General features: G+C 36.8%; 1 protein-coding gene across 1 annotated transcript; it reads left to right on the top strand.

Moving 5' to 3' along the window:
* Window positions 1–11,754: 11,754 nt before the first annotated feature.
* On the top strand, window positions 11,755–17,265 carry fam110c (family with sequence similarity 110 member C). The gene has a single exon (XM_021470021.3). It carries the CDS (start codon window positions 11,856–11,858, stop codon window positions 12,792–12,794), a length of 939 nt encoding a protein of 312 aa, XP_021325696.3. The 5' UTR covers window positions 11,755–11,855; the 3' UTR covers window positions 12,795–17,265.
* Window positions 17,266–18,587: the final 1,322 nt, after the last annotated feature.

The following is an 18,587-nucleotide window of genomic DNA, read 5'->3' as shown; positions in this document are numbered from 1 at the left end:
TCATATCTAACTTTAGTCTGAGACATGCAATCTCAGGCACAATGCACTGAATGAAGCTAATGCCATAACAGTGAAGGGTAAGGTTAAGGATTAGGTGTGCACATTAAAAGCATTGCATGAAGCTCAGCTTGCATATCTGAAATCGCAAACCCTCTCTTCTAACCATCCCCATGTCATAATTGGCTCCATCACTCCTCTCCACCTGCTGTGTGGTGTGCGGCTTGATGCAAAATGGCTGCCACCACATCATACAGATGGATGCTGCCGTGGTCCCACGAGTTTAAGCAGGCAAAATTCTGTCATACGACACAGCAGTACGGGTGCGATTAAACAAGACGTCTAGACAATTTAAAAAGCATGTGATTGGTCCATATTTAAAACTTCTGTCACAGATTGGTCTTACGCAATCACAATATGTGATTTCACAATTCTGCCGAACTTGTTGCGTGAGCTTTCTGGTGATTGAAGACCCCCCCACCCTACCCCAACACCTCCCCCCACACACAACATCTTACCCAGCACTTACTGGGCACTTATACCCAGAAAAGCGCTAAGTAAATTGAAGGAATTGTTGAAGACCTTTCCTAGTTGTTTGGCTACTTTTATGATGTTTGATGTGGGTTTGTTTCGAAGCTTGGAACCTCAATAATGTGTGTTACCCAGCTTAAGTATTTCAAAGTAAAACCTGAGGAATGCAAGGAAATCCATTACTAATTACTTTTTAAATCGTGTTTTGTAATCACACTGTGAAAAATAAAAAGTTGAGTTAACTTAAAATTTTAAAGCAACCGGCTGCAAAGACATTTTGAGTTTATTAAGCTTCAGTGGTTGATGTGTGCCAAATATTTTTTTTTAAGTTGACTAAATAAAGGCTGGTTTAAGTCAAGCATACTTTATGGAATCATTTGGCACAACTTCAACCACTGAAGCTGGTTGCTTTAAAATTGTAATTTAACTCAACTTTTTATTTTTACAGTGGTAAACGCTCTAGTGAAGAAATAAAAATTCAAAGTCTCCTCAACTCCTCAACTTTTCCAAACATGCAGTTAAATCATTTTTATGAGTAAATTCAACTCTGAGCTTAAAAATATGTTCACCTAACTTACATTTCATTTTTAAGTTTACAATTTGTAAGTTGGATTTTTTTACAGAACAGTGGATGCATTCCCAGTCCTGCTTGTCAGATCTGCCTTTTTAAGTCTGAATGGCCACAGATCAATAATAAAAATAAACTGTAAAATTTTTTTTACTACTAATAATAAGTACCAGTGTCTAATAAATAAATTCTATTATCTAATAAATAAATATTAGTAACTAAAGAAGAAGGTTCAGGTGAATTGGGTAGGTCAAATTGTCTGTAGTGTGTGAGTGTGTGTGTGTGGATGTTTCCCAGAGATGGGTTGCGGCTGGAAGGGCATCCGCTGCGTAAAAAACTTGCTGGATAAGTTGGCGGTTCATTCCACTGTGGCGACCCCAGATAAATAAAGGGACTAAGCCGACAAGAAAATGAATGAATGAACTAAAGAAGAAGCACTTGTATAGCAATAAAAGTAGCATAAAGATATATATGGTACGGTTTATAGATTAAATATATTATTGGCTTGCCATACTAGGTGGTCACTGGTCAGGTTGTGGGAAAGTCCAGTTTTCCAGACCATATTTAGAACAAGTTTTAGCTTCAACACTTAGCGGCCTACTTATAAAACTCTCTGTTATGAAACCAGATTAAAACTCAAGTGTATTGATTGTGCACACCAGATGAGGGAAGTTACAGCACACCAAATATATGAGCGCTCACGTCTGACAAAATAAACATTGTCAACTCAGGGAGCCTATGTGGAGTTACGCCAACGAAAACAGAGTTGAGATCAATCATAAAACTATAGTAAATGTATGCCTCATCATCAGCATAGTCAAAAAATTGGGAGTAAACACAGTTACTTTCACTGTAAGAATGCCTGCAGTTGTCAACAAAGCTTTCCCTCTGCGTAAACATCTCCTAAATGTAAAACATACTGTACAGTGAAGCAAAGCCAGGCATGTTTATTTAACATACACACTTTACATGTTCATAAAAAAACTCTTGGTAAACTCTTATCCCAAATAGTTTGCCTTAATCCACATACGTTTTTACACAAGGTAAAACTTAACAGCCCAATAGCTGAATAGCAATATTAGGTTCTATGTAGATCTATAATAATACAATTAGGGCTGGTCAGTTCTGTTTAGTAACTATTTTGGTTAAAGGTATATCAGTTAATAAAAATAAAAAATAAATAAAAGCTGATTTTAAAAATTGTTGAACATTTTGAGCAATCACATTTTGTTAAATATATGTGAAATACAACAATGTAATGTAATATGTGTATTTATATATCACATTTATTGTGTATGGCCATACACCCAAAGCACTTCACAATCATGAGGGGGGTCTCTCCACACCACCCCCAGTGTACAGCATCCACTTGGATGATGCGGCGTCAGCCACAGGACAATGGCGCCAGTGCGCTTACCACACACAGTATGTTACTGTATTTTAAAGTTACATTATGAACATTATGGTGGTGTCAAGGTGGCCAAATGGGTAGCACAATCGCCTAACAGCAAGTAGGTCGCTGGTTCGACCCCCGGCTGGGTCAGTTGGGAACTTCTATGTGGAGTTTTTTTTGCGTGGGTTTCCTCCGGGTGCTCCCGTTTCCCCAAGTCCAAAGACATGCGCTATAGGTGAATTGAAAAAGATAAATTGGCTGTATGTATGTGTATGAAAGAGAGTGTATGGGTGTTTTCCAATTTTGGGATACGCCTGGCTAGGCATCGGCTGTGCTGGATAAGTTGGTGATTCATTCTGCAGATTCGCCCCCTGATTAATACAGGGACTAAGCCGAAAAGAAAATTAATTATGAACATCAGGGTATATTTTACAGCAAAGATATACATAACATTTTGTAAATACATCTACAGTATGATCAATGGTCCTGTAAATGTAAATACAGTATTTTAGCAGTAATTTATTTACAGAAGTTTACTGGTGACCTAAGTTACCGCATGAAATTGTTAGTGTGTATCAATTAATTCATCCTCAACTTGATCCAATCTTCTATGAGTCTCTTTACTTAGCATGACCACAATGGAAGATAATTTGAAGAGTGTTGGTATAAATGGCAGCAGGGTGGCTCAGTGGTTAGGACTGTTGCCTCACAGCAAGAACATCACTGGTTCAAGTCCCAGCTGGGCCAGGAGGCGTTTCTGTATGGAGTTCTCCCCGTGTTTGCATGGGTTTCCTCCGGGTGTTCCGGTTTTCCCCACAGTCCAAAGACGAGCTATTGAATAAACTAAACTGGCCTTAGTGTGTGTGTGTGTGTGTGTGTGTGTGTGAGTGTGTGAAAGAGTTTGTATGGGTGTTTCCCAGTACTGAATTGCAGGTGGAAGAGCATCCGCTGCATTACAAATATGCCAGAATAGTTGGCAGTTCATTTCGCTGTGGCAACCTCTGAAAAAGAGACTAAGCTGAAGGAAAAATGAATGAATGGTATAACCAGACACTTGATGGTTTCCTTTTATGCTCATATATTCCCTAAAATTGAAATCAATTGGTACTGCTGACTAGCTGGTTACCAATAATCTTCAAAATATATTTAGTATTCATCAAAAAAAAAAAAAATGGAACTGAAACAGTTTTTTGGAAGAGCTTTATAGGGTCAGTAAACGGTGAGCAAATGCTCTTTTTTGGGTGAACTATCCCTTTAAATTGATCAAAAGTGACAGTAAAGACTTTTACATTACAGATGATTTTGAGTTCAAATAACTGTTGTTCATTTGAACTTTGTAATCCTGCAAAAAATAAAAAGTATCACAGTTTCCAAAAAATATTAAGCAGCACAGCTGTTTTGAAATGTTTACATGAGCAGTAAATCAGCATTGTTTCTGTATTGTATCTGCCGTGTCCAGATTTGAGTTTGCAGAAATAAATGAAATTTAAAACAGCATAATTATATATATTCATATTCTAAAATAACTAACAATTATATTACTGAAATATCTATCGATTAAAAAAATGCAGTCTTGATGGACATGAGAAACTCTCTCAAATACAATAAAACTAGTTACCCTCTCCAAACCGTTGTGAATGTCCACACAGAGATACCTTGCATGGTAAAAAAGCCAACAATCTGGTGAGTCACAAAGAAAAATATCAGTATCATTTCACCATAGAGCTTTACTTACATTTTTATCAGCTTTCCACATTTGGCTTTGATGCAAAGCACTGTCAAAGAGAATGACCGGTGAGAGATATAATGAAAACAATACTTCGGGGTCAGTGACTCAAGCTGTGCCAAACTTTAAGGGAGGTGATCTACGAATCCAACTTACTGAGAGATCCAACACAGCTTCTCTGCGCAACAACAAAACTGATATCCATTGACATTGTCGATTTATTTTAGATTTGACTGACAGGATTACGAAGCACAACTGTTCTCCCGCATCACCCCGCCTTGATGTTTAGCATTGAAGTGTTAGTTCACATAAAATTGAAAATGATATTATTAATTATTCATCCTTATGTCGTTCAAAGATCATTGTTCATCTTCTGAACACCAATTAAGATATTTTAAACAAATTCTTCATAGATTGCAAGATTCAAAGTCCATAGAAGTATACCAAAAAATCCTCAAAACAGACCACATGCCTTCAGCTATATTATATATTATCAAGCTTCATGCATACTTTTAAGAGCACATAAAACAAAAATAATGACTTAATTTATTAGTTTATATCCCCCTTTGTCATTATGGGTGGTGTTCTGATGATTACCTCAGATGCTTTGGTTTAACTAGAGGAAGTTAAATGCAGGCAATATACTGTACAGTTTAGAGTGCAATATACTGAAACTAAGGACTGAAACTATTGAATAAAATACAGAAAAGTATATTTTCAGATCTCCTAGTGTGTGTGTTTATGCGTCGAGCTACTGACGATTACCTTAGATGCTTTGCTTTAAACTTTAAAGTTGTATGCATTCAATATAGTAAACAGCATAATGCGGAATGTACTGAAACTGAGGACTGTTGAATAAAGGACTGTCTGGAGGATCAGCGACCTCTCAGACTTTATCTAAAGCCTGACTCACACTGTGCGATTTTTAATAATCCTGAACGATTGTAGCATGTCAGACTGCACAAACATGCCTCTCATGTCACACTGTAAGATTTCAGCTGTCATAATGTAAGACTGAATGACAATAAAGATGGACCAAACATGGAATAAAACCTGGGGTTTGACATCATCCACGTGTGATGCTTTCACTGTCCCTTGTTCTCACAGCAAACGTAAACAATCTGTAGTGGCAATTTTGCACACTGCATGCCTCAATATTAAAACCAGGAAGAAAAAAAAACATGTTTTGACATTTCGCTGTGGTGGTTTGAAGAACGCTGTTAACAATTTCCTGTAGAATATACAGTAACTGGCTGCAATTCCCTAGTAAGTCACTGCATAAAAATTAAAGCAAAATACTGTACTTACAGCACCATTTATCTTGCTGTAAAAAATACACGTAAATTAGCAGTTTTCCATATTTTGTGATTTCTGTTTTTATTTTGCCCTGTTTATGCTTTTGATTGCATTATGGGATTTAGATTTTCTTCCAATAACTTTTGAAACCTTGAAAAGAAAAAAAAAAGTGAAGCTTATTAATATTTTTATTTTTTAACAGTTTAAAGTGATATATTGTCCGGGTTGGTGTTGATTATTGCACTACAAAATCATTGTAATAAACTGCCAGCACATTTTCTGTTATTTTACAGAATTATTTCTCTCTATATATTATTTCTTATACATTTAAGTTATTTATATTATTTGCAAAAATCTCAACGTCAAAATCATCAAATCATAATGCATATTGCAAATAAACAGAAAACAAAATACAGAAACTGTTAGTTAACAGGTATTTTTTTGCAGTGTATGTATTTACTGTATGGAGCCTTTTCACAAGACTTATAAAGGCACGTTTAACAATCATCATATTTTTAAATTGTTGAAAGTTTTTAATATTATGAATTTTAAAAAAATATTAATATTTATATGCATTTATATGAATTACAAAAAATAAATTACGCACCTTCTATGGGGCTATTATTATGTTATTCTCTCTTCTGGTTGCCGTCATCAGTCTCACACAGTTTTTTTCTCTTTTTCTGGAAGTACTGATAACACAATCGTGGAGTTTTGGAAATGTGAAGGGTCTATTATGTGAAGGGTATGTGAAGGATATCTCGTATCTACACAGTAGTTTTCACAATGGAACTTCAAAATACATACTGCATAACTGTCCTATAGTAAAATAAAGTTCTTATTAATTAAATACTGTGTCATTTACAAATATCCCAAACAGTGTCACAAGGATTACATCATCATATTTGGAGCTCCTATTGGTTGTTGGTTTGATGCTCCTTGGAGCTGTTGTCACATTAAAGAAAAGTGTCTGGAAACTTCTGACACTCTCAGAACTTCATCAGAGGGAAAATCTGATCGCATTAGCCATTAAGCAGTTGTTTATGAACATGTCAAACCAATGATCACAGATCTGAACCTTTAGATTTCAGGAATCTTAGGATTACCAAATCATGGTTGAAATCCCAGTGTAAGCTTTAAATATCTTATCTTGTGTTCTGAAGGGGTGTCACGGTGGCGCAGTGGATTGCACGATTGCTTCACAGCATGAAGGTCGCTGGTTCGAGCCTCGCCTGGGTCAGTTGGCATTTCTGTGTGTAGTTTGCATGTTCTCCCCGTGTTTGCTTGGTGCGTGTTTGCGTTACCTCCGGGTGCTCTGGTTTCCCTAACAGTCATAAGACATGCTTAAGACTGCGGGGGAAATCGTAGTGTGTGTGAATGAGCGTGCATGGGTGTTTGCCAGTGGTAGGTTTTAGCTAGAAGGGCATCCCCTGCGTAAAACATATTCTGGATAAGTTGGCGGTTCATTCCACTGTGTTGACCCCTGATTAACAAAGGGACTAAATTGAAAAGAAAATGAATGAATGTGTTCTAAAGACAAACGAATGTCCTGGGGGTTTGATATATTTGACATATAATTAAAACATAATATATAAATAAATAATAAAACATATAATATAAACATATAAATAAAACATATAATTACAATTTTTGGGTGAACTAACCCTTCAACACACTAGCTAGATATTAATCTGTACAGCAGCTATTCCCAAATTGAAATTCAGCTGGTCTCCAGCTGCTTCATGCATAAATCTTCTCAGGGTTTACTTCTCGGTAATAAGCAAATCTTTGAAACTTTCATTAATTATGTCTTCACATTAACATCCTCAGCCATGCATACGGACGCAATATGCTGTCCTCAGGAAATACCTGTCAAATTTGAGTGAACGCTAAACTTGAACTTTCTGTTTGCACAAATTGTCAGCGCAGCCTAACAAGATCTTTAAAAAAAACATGATTATTTTATCCTTCACATCGGCAGCCTAAATACCCATGCCAATGTATGAAGGCTGTGCATTCAGAGACTGACAATCATACCTCACCCCAGACCTAAATGATTAACCCTGGAGGTCAATGCTGTTTCCTATCAGAAATCGTGTCTGGAATCATTCATACGTTCGTCCAGAAAAACCTTGAGAGATCATTTTAAGGTGTGGAACGGGCACGTCACGACCTTTTACTTTGTGCGATGTGTAAACAAGGTCAATGCAAGCTTGTGGTTTTGGTTGTAATTTGTCATTCTGTTGTTTGAAATGTTATAATATGCGATGAAGGACGGATAGAGGAGGTGTTTTGGAGAACTTCTCAATGTGGCATTGACATTTACATTTACATTTAGTCATTTAGCAGACGCTTTGCCAAAGCGACTTACAAATGAGGATTTAGACTCACTATTCAGTGTCATTATCAGTGAACTATCTGTATACAATTATAGTTATTAAGGGTTGTAAGTGATGCAGAATGGTGAAAGATGTTCACGTGATTTGAAGCTAACTGACATAATGATTCCCTCCCCGTTGCATCTGGAACCACAATTTTGGGAGACTGGAGAAAGCCCTATATAGGTTTTTAATGTACTGCTATTGGATACTTTCCAGCTCACTGTACAGCAGGCCTCTTCACGCACATAAATTACATCTGCACAAATTCTTGGTTAAGTGAAGAAATGAATTCTCGGTTACACTTTGAACGATGCACGAACACTCCACAGGAATCCTGTCAGGAAAAATCTTTCCAAAGTGTTGATATGCTGGTGTTACTGTGGTTTTTAATGTGTAACTATGCGGCTGCTAGGGTGAAGTGTTTGGCTGCTTACTAGTCACATTAATTGGTTGTTTTTTTGTCCACCATTAAAATTACACGGCATGACAATACTGATGGTTTTAGAAAAGTCAAGGTCATTTTATCGCTTCATTTTCTAATTACTTTTATTAGGCTTTATGAAATCAGCACTCATCATGTGCTCGCTTCACACTTCCTCTAGTCTGCTGCCATCTAATGTCTTCATGGAGATCCTGCATTCATTTTAATCCCCTCCCAAAAGTCTTTCTGTCATAAATCTAAATCTGTATGCTTTTAATTAGAATAAATGTGTGTAAGCCAATTAGATTTTATGCGCTGTACATCTGCAATTCTTTCATTTATAAACTGCTGCAAGATGACAATACTTATATGGCCGCGTATGAACAAGGAATCTGCAAACAAAAGTTCAGCAGGTCAGATCTGTCAAAAGAGTCTTCCAATTTTTTGGACTTTGTTTGACAACATGAGCCTGTACAAAGGGTGGAAGATTATTGAATCGGGACACACGATGCATAAACAGATGTTGAGAAAAACAAGATTCAAGTCAAGACGTAAAGAGTTTTTAAGAGACATGTCTGTTGCCACAAATGATTAGTATAAGCTTAACCTTCATAATACGCTCAAAATATGAACGTGATTATCGATTATGCATCTGTTTGAACATCAAGCATCTGTGATTTATAAGTGTAAGCTGAAAAAATATTATATACTTTTCCTTCTATGCTAATGAAGGACTACTGAGACATTCCAAGCATGGGATGGGTCCTCCTGGTGAGGCAGAGTTCCTCACAGCTCCGATACACATCTCTGCCATTTGCTTACAGTAACCATGTGCTCTTCACCATACACAATTCATCTACTTGTGTTCTTCTTTCAGATAACTTTGTCATGTTTGGTGTCATTTGACAGTTTATGACTTCAGTGTTGTAGTGATGAAATCAACAGAGACATTGATTAATTGTGTTTCAATCTACACTATATTAACTATTGTTGGGTCATGGCCTGAGGAGAGTATGTTAATGTTCTTCTCCCCCACTTCATCTCTTCAACTTTGCTCTCACGTTCAGCTGGTTTTGGGGGTTGGTTTTCACTCATGTTTGACAATGCTTTGCTCAGGGTATAATAGGGAAAGGTAACTGTTGATCTGGGAGAATGGCTTTTACTCTGCATCTCCCGCACACCAGTGTGTAGCCTCATATGCTAACAAAGGCAGTTTCACTGTCTTTGTTGCTCAGCAGTGCATATGTTACAGCGAATTTCTTTATACAGTATGTTAGTTTGTGTCATTCTAATGTCTGTATATTTAAACATGTAACTTAATAAACAACTTTGCCTGCTTTAAGACGTAGAGATTCTTTCTCTTTATCAATTATGATAACAACTTTAATGGAGTCAGATTAATTACAATGGAGTCAGATAAATAATGGATTTAAACACGCCATCCTTCAACTGCTTTCTGTTTCCGACTATTGGTTCAGAATAGAAGCATAAGTTTCAAGCCTTACAATAAGTTTTCAAATTTTTAAACTAAAATCTTTTTACACATGAATTAGCCCGCCACTAAAGAAGACAGAATATATGTATATATATATATATATATATATATATATATATATATATATATATATATATATATATATATATATATATATATATATATATGTATTGCATTATAGAAATTTACAAGAATATAATCTCAGAATTATCAGTATTAACTAAATAACTGCCTGCTCTACCAAATGGTTGACCATATTTTGACTGTTTTAAATAATGACTGCTAAAGTCATTTAAAGAACGACTGTTTTAAATAATGGTTTACACACACAGCATTGTGGGTTGACAAAAAAAAATCAAACAAACATAATCCCGTTGCACGACTACACTTGATTTTGGTTTAATCATTCATTCATTATCTTGTCGGCTTAGTCCCTTTATTAATCCGGGGTCACCACAGCGGAACGAACCGCCAACTTATCCAGCAAGTTTTTACGCAGCGGATGCCCTTCTCTGGGAAACATCCACACACACATTCACACTCACACACACATACTGTACACTACTGACAATTTAGTCTACCCAATTCACCTGTACCGCATGTCTTTGGACTGTGGGGGAAACCGGAGCACCCGGAGGAAACCACGCAAAGGCAGGGAGAACATGCAAACTCCACACAGAAACGCAAACTGAGCCAAGGTTCAAACCAGCAACCCAGCAACCTTTTTGCTGTGAGGCGACAGCACTACCTGTGCCACTGCCTCGCCCTGATTTTGGTTTTATTGTTAAAAAAAAAAAACTAACAAGAAAACATGTTAAATAAGAATCTGAAATATTTTATGGCATACTTCAAAAAATAAAGATGATTAAGTATTCAAAAGTGTTTTATTTTGATTATGTTTTTAAATAAAGTAAAGAAGTAATAAAGTTTGGGAGTTAGGGCAAAGCAGTGGCGCAGTAGGTAGTGCTGTCGCCTCACAGCAAAAAGGTCAATTGGTCGCTGGTTCGAGCCTCGGCTCAGTGGGCGTTTCTGTGTGGAGTTTGCATGTTCTCCTGTGGGTTTCCTCCGGGTGCTCTGGTTTCCCCCACAGTCCAAAGACATGTGGTACAGGTGAATTGGGTGGGCTAAATTGTCCATAGTGTGTGTGTGTGTGTGTGTGTGGATGTTTGCCAGAGATGGGTTGTGACTGGAAGGGCATCCGCTGCGTAAAAAAACTTGCTGGATAAGTTGGCGGTTCATTCAGCTGTGGCGACTGTGGATTAATAAAGGGACTAAGCCGACAAGAAAATGAATGAATGAATGAGTTAGAGAGTTAAACCCATTAGAATTTATTTAGTTATATTGCTTTAAATTTATAATTAATAATTGCCAAAAAATCTATAATATGAATAAAATGAATATAATAGGCTATATGTTTCCATCTAAAAAAATATACTTATTATTAACAAAACACCAAAATACTAATTTTCAAACAAAATACATTGATTTTACTTGCATTTTTGTTTATAAATGTGGCTGCAATGTTTGTAAAAATTAACATTTTAACAAAACTCAGTCACACACAAAATTCTTACCTGAACAACATGGTAATTTTAACATTTCTTAACAAATTGTTAAAACATGCAATTGCATTAAATAAACTAATGTTATTATTTTTAGAAATGTTTACATTTAAAATGTAATTGCATGTGTTGGGGTTCATACTGTATTTGTATTATATGTCCTGTAATAAAAATGTAAAAACCTTACCACCAGCTTCCACTTACTTAATTCTTTCTGCTTATTAAATATTGCAAAACTCCATCCTATTTTGAAAACGTTATAGTCGATGTTTCCTGAAAGTCTTCCTCATCTTTTCCCAGACATCTCTCATGTCAGAGCTCGCATTGTCTTGACCTGTTGGTGGGTGGAGTAGGTGAGTATGAACAGGTAAATGTGTGTGCGTCAGTGCTGTGCATGCTTGCTCATCTACCGGACCCCTAAACACATTGAGCAACACAGCCGTTGTGGATTTAGCACGCAGGACTCACCTGCTCATACGAGGAAAATGTTGAAGAAAACGCAGGGATCGTTCGAGGTGGACCCGTCACGCATTCTTGTGAAGGGACCGGAGTTTTTAAGGAAACAGATGGAGAGAGAAAACGAGGCGAATAAGGGACGCGTCAGTGCGGTGGAGAGGCTGGCAGCCACTAAACCACAGTATGTAAAATGCCAACAAGAGGTCGGTTCCTCTCAGGAACCGGTTATCAGCACCGGGTCTGCCTCTGGGAGCAGTCGAGGGTCTTCAAAGGGAGACGGTTCCGTGAAAAACACTGTTAATGTTGATTATAAAGAGTTACCCGAAGAAGATAGCAACGTGGTGAGACGGAGCAGCTCGAAGAAACGTGACTCGATTCTGTTATACAGACAGAAGTGTGAACTCTTGAGAGGAGCACCTGTACTGAGAAGGAGACTCAACAGAAAGCCGTTACTTACCGTTAGAGACAAAGGTGGAGAATCTGATCGCGCCACAAGTAAGGAATGTGGAAAAGAGTCCTCACAGGTAACTCTAACCGCAAGCGGGACAAATGAGGTTCAGAGAGCGACTCCTCACAGGAAAGTTCTTGAAACAAAAGAGCAGGAGCGCAAGAGTCGCACAGGAGTGGCGCGCTCCAGCTCGGACATCAGCTCGCGCTACTCGAAAAACTTCGCGGACTTCGACGTGTTCTTCAAATATTGCGGGCTCGACGGTGACATCATCGAGTCGCTGGGCAAAGAGAATTTCTCCGCGCGCTCGGACGATCTCAGCTCCAATATCAGGAGCATCAGCGTGTCCACGTCGGATGACGGATTCTCGAGCTGCAGCGACGGTTTGCAAGAGGAGGAATTGCAGGAGACTGTCCGACAAGGGTCGTCAGTGATCGAGCGCAACGCTCGGATTATCAAGTGGCTTTACAGCTGCAGAAATGCAGCAGAGTCTGGAAAGACTCTTCGAGATCTGGATTAAATTGTGTCCTGTAACAAATTACTTTGTTTTGACTACTATTATCAAAAGCATCTCTACAGTTTCAAGAAAGAGTTGTTGGAGACACCGGCACATTATTAGCCAATCAGAAAATTAGGCACTAAACCCACTCTTCTGGACTGTTATAGGGCATACTACTGGGTCAATTTTAGTAGGCCTATCCTGTTTGTTGTTGTTGTTGTTGTTGTTGTTTGTGAGCATGTAAAATAAGAACATTATGCTTTCATTCATTCATTTTCTTCTCGGCTTAGTCCCTTTATAAATCCGGGGTCGCCACAGCAGAATGATCCGCCAACTTATTTAGCACGTTTCACATAGCGGATGCCTTTCCAGCTGCAACCCATCTCTAGGAAACATCCATATACACCTATTCACACACATACACTACGAACAATTTAGCCAATTCACCTGTACCACATGTCTTTGGACTGTCAGGGAAAGCGGAGCACCCGAAGGAAACCCATGCGTATGCAGGGAGAACATGCAAACTTAACATAGAAATGCAAACTGACCCAGCCGAGGCTCGAACCAGCGACCTTCTTGCTGTAAGGCCACAGCACTACCTACTGCGCACTGCATCGCCCATTTTGCTTTACTTACTTTACAAATTTTTGTACTTCACATCTAGCGGGACGTTCAAGTTCAAAACTGTGTAGATGTGGATACTCCAATCCAGTGTTTCTCAAACTGTGGCATGTATACCACTAGTGGTATGCGGAGTGATCACTAAATAATTAAGGATAAAAAAAAAATGAACACACTTTTGACGCATACGATAACACAAATGTGACAGATCTCATTTCTAATTTAAATATGTAAATCCAAATAATATATTTGAAATACAAGTTAATGTTTAGACTTTAAAGATATACAAATGTCATATACATGCAATTTATATTTCAAAATTTATCAAAAAGAGTTTATATATGAATTTGATAAAGCCTATTGATGAGGTCACAGAACTTTTCCTGGTTTTGATAAATAGGCTACAGCAGTTTTCTTTTTACTTTTTAAGAACAGTGTCGTTTTTAATTAACTTTTAAAAGCACATTTTAATTCAAACGTGACTTATTTTTTACTTGTAGGCACAATGCAATGTTAATGTTCAAACTATTTCTAATGTTTAAAGTGGCTGACAATAATACATTTTCGTAATATTAGGAATTAATCTGCCTTTTTTTAAAACTGTGTAGAGCTTTGGTTGCTTAATTAGGCCTACTGCTACTGTATTTTAACACTTTTTATTATGGTGGTACTTGGAAAGACAATTGTTTTCTGAGGTGGTACTTGGTGAAAAAAAGTTTGAGAACCACTGCTCCAATCAATATAGCCTAATTTTGTGACACTATACAACAAAAAATGCTGTTATTACATTACTGTGACGGTTCGTTTTAAGGTTGGGGTAGACGTTAAAATACAGTTAAATGGCTAATTTCATAAATAATTTGAATAATACTTGGTATAATTGCTGTCACAACTGTGATGGCTTTGGTGGGTTTAGGGTTGGGGTAGAGGTAGACGTTAATAAAATACATTTAATAGATAATATTTTTAATAAATAATCAAAATAATTCTCATTATAACTTCTAGCCGCAGCTGTATCTACCAATGTTTTGCTATGGAAGCAACTTGTGGTATTAAAAAGACATAATGGGTTCAAGTAAAGTTGCTTCTCTTAAATTTTGGACAACTTGAGCAGATACTGTAACAATGCGCATATTTTTAAGCATTAAACACATATTTATACCGATTTCATCAGGCTCTGATTTTTTTTTAAAAGATCACAAGAATGCTCAGCTGCCATAAAGTTGCAACTCTTGTGTCATCAGAACAAGATGTTCGACCACCACCTTTTCCATTTCAAAGAACATTTTGCAACATTTTGAACGGAGCCCAGAATTTTGAAGATAGTTTAACATTTTCTATGTTGATTATTGTGTTTAATTTAAACCTGAAGAAGTGCCAGCTAGAAACGTATGGCTTTTATATTATCCTCTAAAGATGCAGCATTTTGATTGTACCACTTCTACTTCCTCGGCATGTGAAAACCCATTTTTATTACTCTCTAGGTCAAGAAAATGTTTGAGTTTTATCCTATTTCCTAATTTCTTCAAATGGCATCCTTATTCTGGATGCAAGTGGTAAACACACGTCCCCTTCACATTTCACAAAGGCCACTTCAGCACGACAGGCTTGTTTATATGTTTACAAGCTGTGTGATATCAGCATAAGAAGCATAAATCTAGCCATGATGATGACTGATAAAGAATAATGGCTTACATGACTGCATAAAGATATTGGATTAAGTACTTGCACTCATAGTTTTTCAGAAGTATAAGTGAAGTTTATGTATAAACAGATTTCGAGAGGATCATGTGCTTATGATTGCTAGCGGCTGGATCCGCATTACCCAATTCACTACGCTCCAATCACTCCTAAACTACTATAAATAACCTGGGTTTCATTCCACTGCTATCTTCGTTTTGAAGAGTCCCCCCTTCCTTCCCTACTCCTCCTTCTTAGACGGGTGACATGGTGGCCCAGTGCGTAGCACTGTCACCTCACAGCAAGAATGTCTCTGGTTCCTGGCTTTACCAAACTAGCAGACATTTCTGTGTGGAGTTTGCACTTCTCCCCGTGCTCACGTGGGTTTCCCCCGGGTTCCCCGGTTTCCTCCCACCGCCTAAAAACTTGCAATTAAGTCAATTGTACAATCCAAATTGGCACCATAGGCACGCATCTAGTAGTTATTTTCAAGAACAATCACTTGCTACAGCAGGGGAGTTCTCGAGATCTACCTGAGCTCAAACTCCCCTCCCGCCTTGCAACGGGAGGGAGCCCTGGGCTCGAGGATCTCATGAGCTCAGGACTCTCTCCCGGGACAGCATGCCAAACAAGCTTTTATAATTAATCATCAGCTAAGTGTGAACTCTTGAAACTGTAGTGTTTCGTCAAACAACCTTTTGGTGGTATAGTACTCTTTATTTATAGCACAGTTTGCGTAATGTATGTTGACATGAACATTTATTAAAAAAATACTAACTTTAGGCTTTATTTTACTCGTAAATCCAAAACCACCATTTAAAAAAACCCTTATGGGAAAGTCCAGAGGGATCCCGAAGCTCAGTTTTTAGGGCCTCAAAGTGCTGTATTATTGTCACAAGCCACTTTTCGTTAATCCTTTTCGTCATGCCAGTACTTGATCCTGGAAAGTATTCTATTATATCTACTGAGAGATATCGTGTTACTTGATTTATACTGTATTAACAGCCAGTTATACAGCCCTTCCTATGCATTTTAGTTCACTGTTAGATGTAAAAACTGGCTTTGCACAGTTTACAGAGACAATTGTTGGCTTTAAACCATCAAACCACCCTGCCAGCTTTGGAATGCAGAGGTGGCCTATAAATAGGGCTTCAGATTTGCAGTTTTGTCTATTGTTGGGTAACAACGGAAATGGTGAACAAAAAACAAGGACATTCACACCCAGCGTGGGTGTGTATAAATTGTGCCATTGTCACTTCAGTTCAAAGATAAGTGTCTGTTTATCCTGACTGACTGTTATCTGTACCTTCCTCACTCACTGTACATTGAAATGGTGTTTGATTACTTCATCAGACTGCCTGACACGCTGTGTAAAATATGAATTTTTCATTTTTTTAAAACTTTTCCAGAGTTTTAAAGGAAAACTCCAGTGTTTTCCAGAGCAGTTACTGTTATAAGACTGTTTTTGATTTAGCTTTGCTGACTTAAAAGCAGATATTATTTTATATACAATACTTTCATATTTTATTATGAAAATATACAGGTTTTACAAATGTTAACTTAGTGTGTATGTTCATAATTTTGCACATGACTGAATTTTTGGCAAGTTCTTTAACCAATGTGTGCAGTGTTTTCACATGCACACGAAAACTTACCCCTCTGGCCTCTTAAATGCAGACTGCAGGGCAGGTTAGATCTTGCAGAGGGAGTGTTTGTGGCCTTTACACTACTTTAAATGATTTTGGACATGCATTCTTTCCTGAATGCATGCTAGAATGATTTTTTTTTACATTTAAGCTTATACTTACTGTACATCTGTGATGTTTTCTGACACCTTACAAGGCAGATTTATTGTTAACTTTCTATATGTAAAATTCAGAAACTGTTATTATAGTGTTATTGATGTAACATTCACTCTGATGTCTGTGTCTCAATGCTTGCCATTTTCTATTGGCAAGTATTCTGCAGCTCAGTTTGGACTTTCATCTGGGTGGGGTTTTACCTGACACAAATATGTGTCAGATGTCAAATAAAGAAACTGTAAAAAGGTCAATATACTGTATCAATAGTGAGTGAAACTTTAGCCTTGCCATAGTTTTCTCTGGCCTTTATGACATACGCTGGCTTCAAATGCCTCTTTAGGACATAGTTTTAAAATCCTTCAAATAAACAAATCAGTCAAAAACAATTCAGTATTGTCATGTTTGGTGATAATCAATGAGAAAAAACAAATGATTAAGCATCCTCGGGATATTTACAGGGTCTTAAAAATTCTTGAGATTTTAGGCCTTAAAAAGTTTTAAACCTACTGAAAAGTTGTGTTGTAAGTCTTAAATCTTTTTTTAACATGTCCTAATTATATTTTCTTCATGTATAGCTACCCAATCTGGCCATTAACACAATCACCAACAATCCCAATCTCAATAAAACTATTAACTTTTTATTAAAAAATTTGTATTAAATATTATTATTTAATATTATTAAATTGTAATCATTTTTGATAAGGCGAGTGAAAATCTATTTGAACTGGGATAGACAGAAAAAAAATCCTTAGCATTTAGCCCTGAAGATGTCTAAAATTTCCTTCATTATGGGTTTCATTAAAAACTCTTAAAAAGTCTTAAATTTAACTTGGTGAGCCCTGCAGAAACCCTAATATATATATATATTTTTTTTTAAATCACATGAAGGATTATTAAATGTTCATCAAAGATATAAAGAAGTTAATTTGAAGAAAGCTGAAAACCGGGAACCATTGACATCCACAGTATAGGAAAAACAATGGAGGTCAATGGTTACAGGTTTTCAGATTTTTTCAAAATAAATTATTTTGTGTTGAACAGAAAAAATGAAGTCAAACAAGTTTGGATCAAGTGAAGGATGCATTATTGACTGACAATTTTCTAAATTGTAAAAAGGTAAATATACTGTATCAATAGTGAAACTCTAGCCTTGCAATAAATGGTAGTTTTCTCTGGCTTTCATTACCTACGCTGGCTTCAAATGCCTAATTAGGAAACTGTGGATAATACAGTCTTTCAAATAAACAAATAAGTTAAAAACAATCAAATATTGTCATGTTTGGTGATAGCAAATGGGAAAAAAACAACCCTGACACACATTCAGAAAATAGTTAATTAACATTGCATTTAGCAGGTTTAGGTTTTAGTTTATTTGTGTTGCCTATTTTGTCCATGAATGCGAGGTGTGGAGAAGTGTATTTTAGATATCTTAGTACTGAAATATATAATTTTAATTTAAAATTAGTTCACATGAAAATCACATCAAATAATATATAGGATAAACAGCTAAAGAAAATAATCACCAGTTCCTGGTTCCCTCCTAATCTCCTCTCAATTCAGCAATGGTTACGGTGTATTACTTAACAGACATTGTTGACTAGAGCAATCCACTATCTTAATTAACAGAGCAAAGATTTTAACACTTCTTCATTGGTAATAAATACTATGCATGATAATTTGATCTCCATTTTTAAAACTTAAGTGATTT

This window comes from Danio rerio, chromosome 23 (genome assembly GCF_049306965.1).
Source record: "Danio rerio strain Tuebingen ecotype United States chromosome 23, GRCz12tu, whole genome shotgun sequence".
Taxonomy (NCBI): domain Eukaryota; kingdom Metazoa; phylum Chordata; class Actinopteri; order Cypriniformes; family Danionidae; genus Danio; species Danio rerio.
This window is presented reverse-complemented; position numbering and strand designations above follow the sequence as displayed.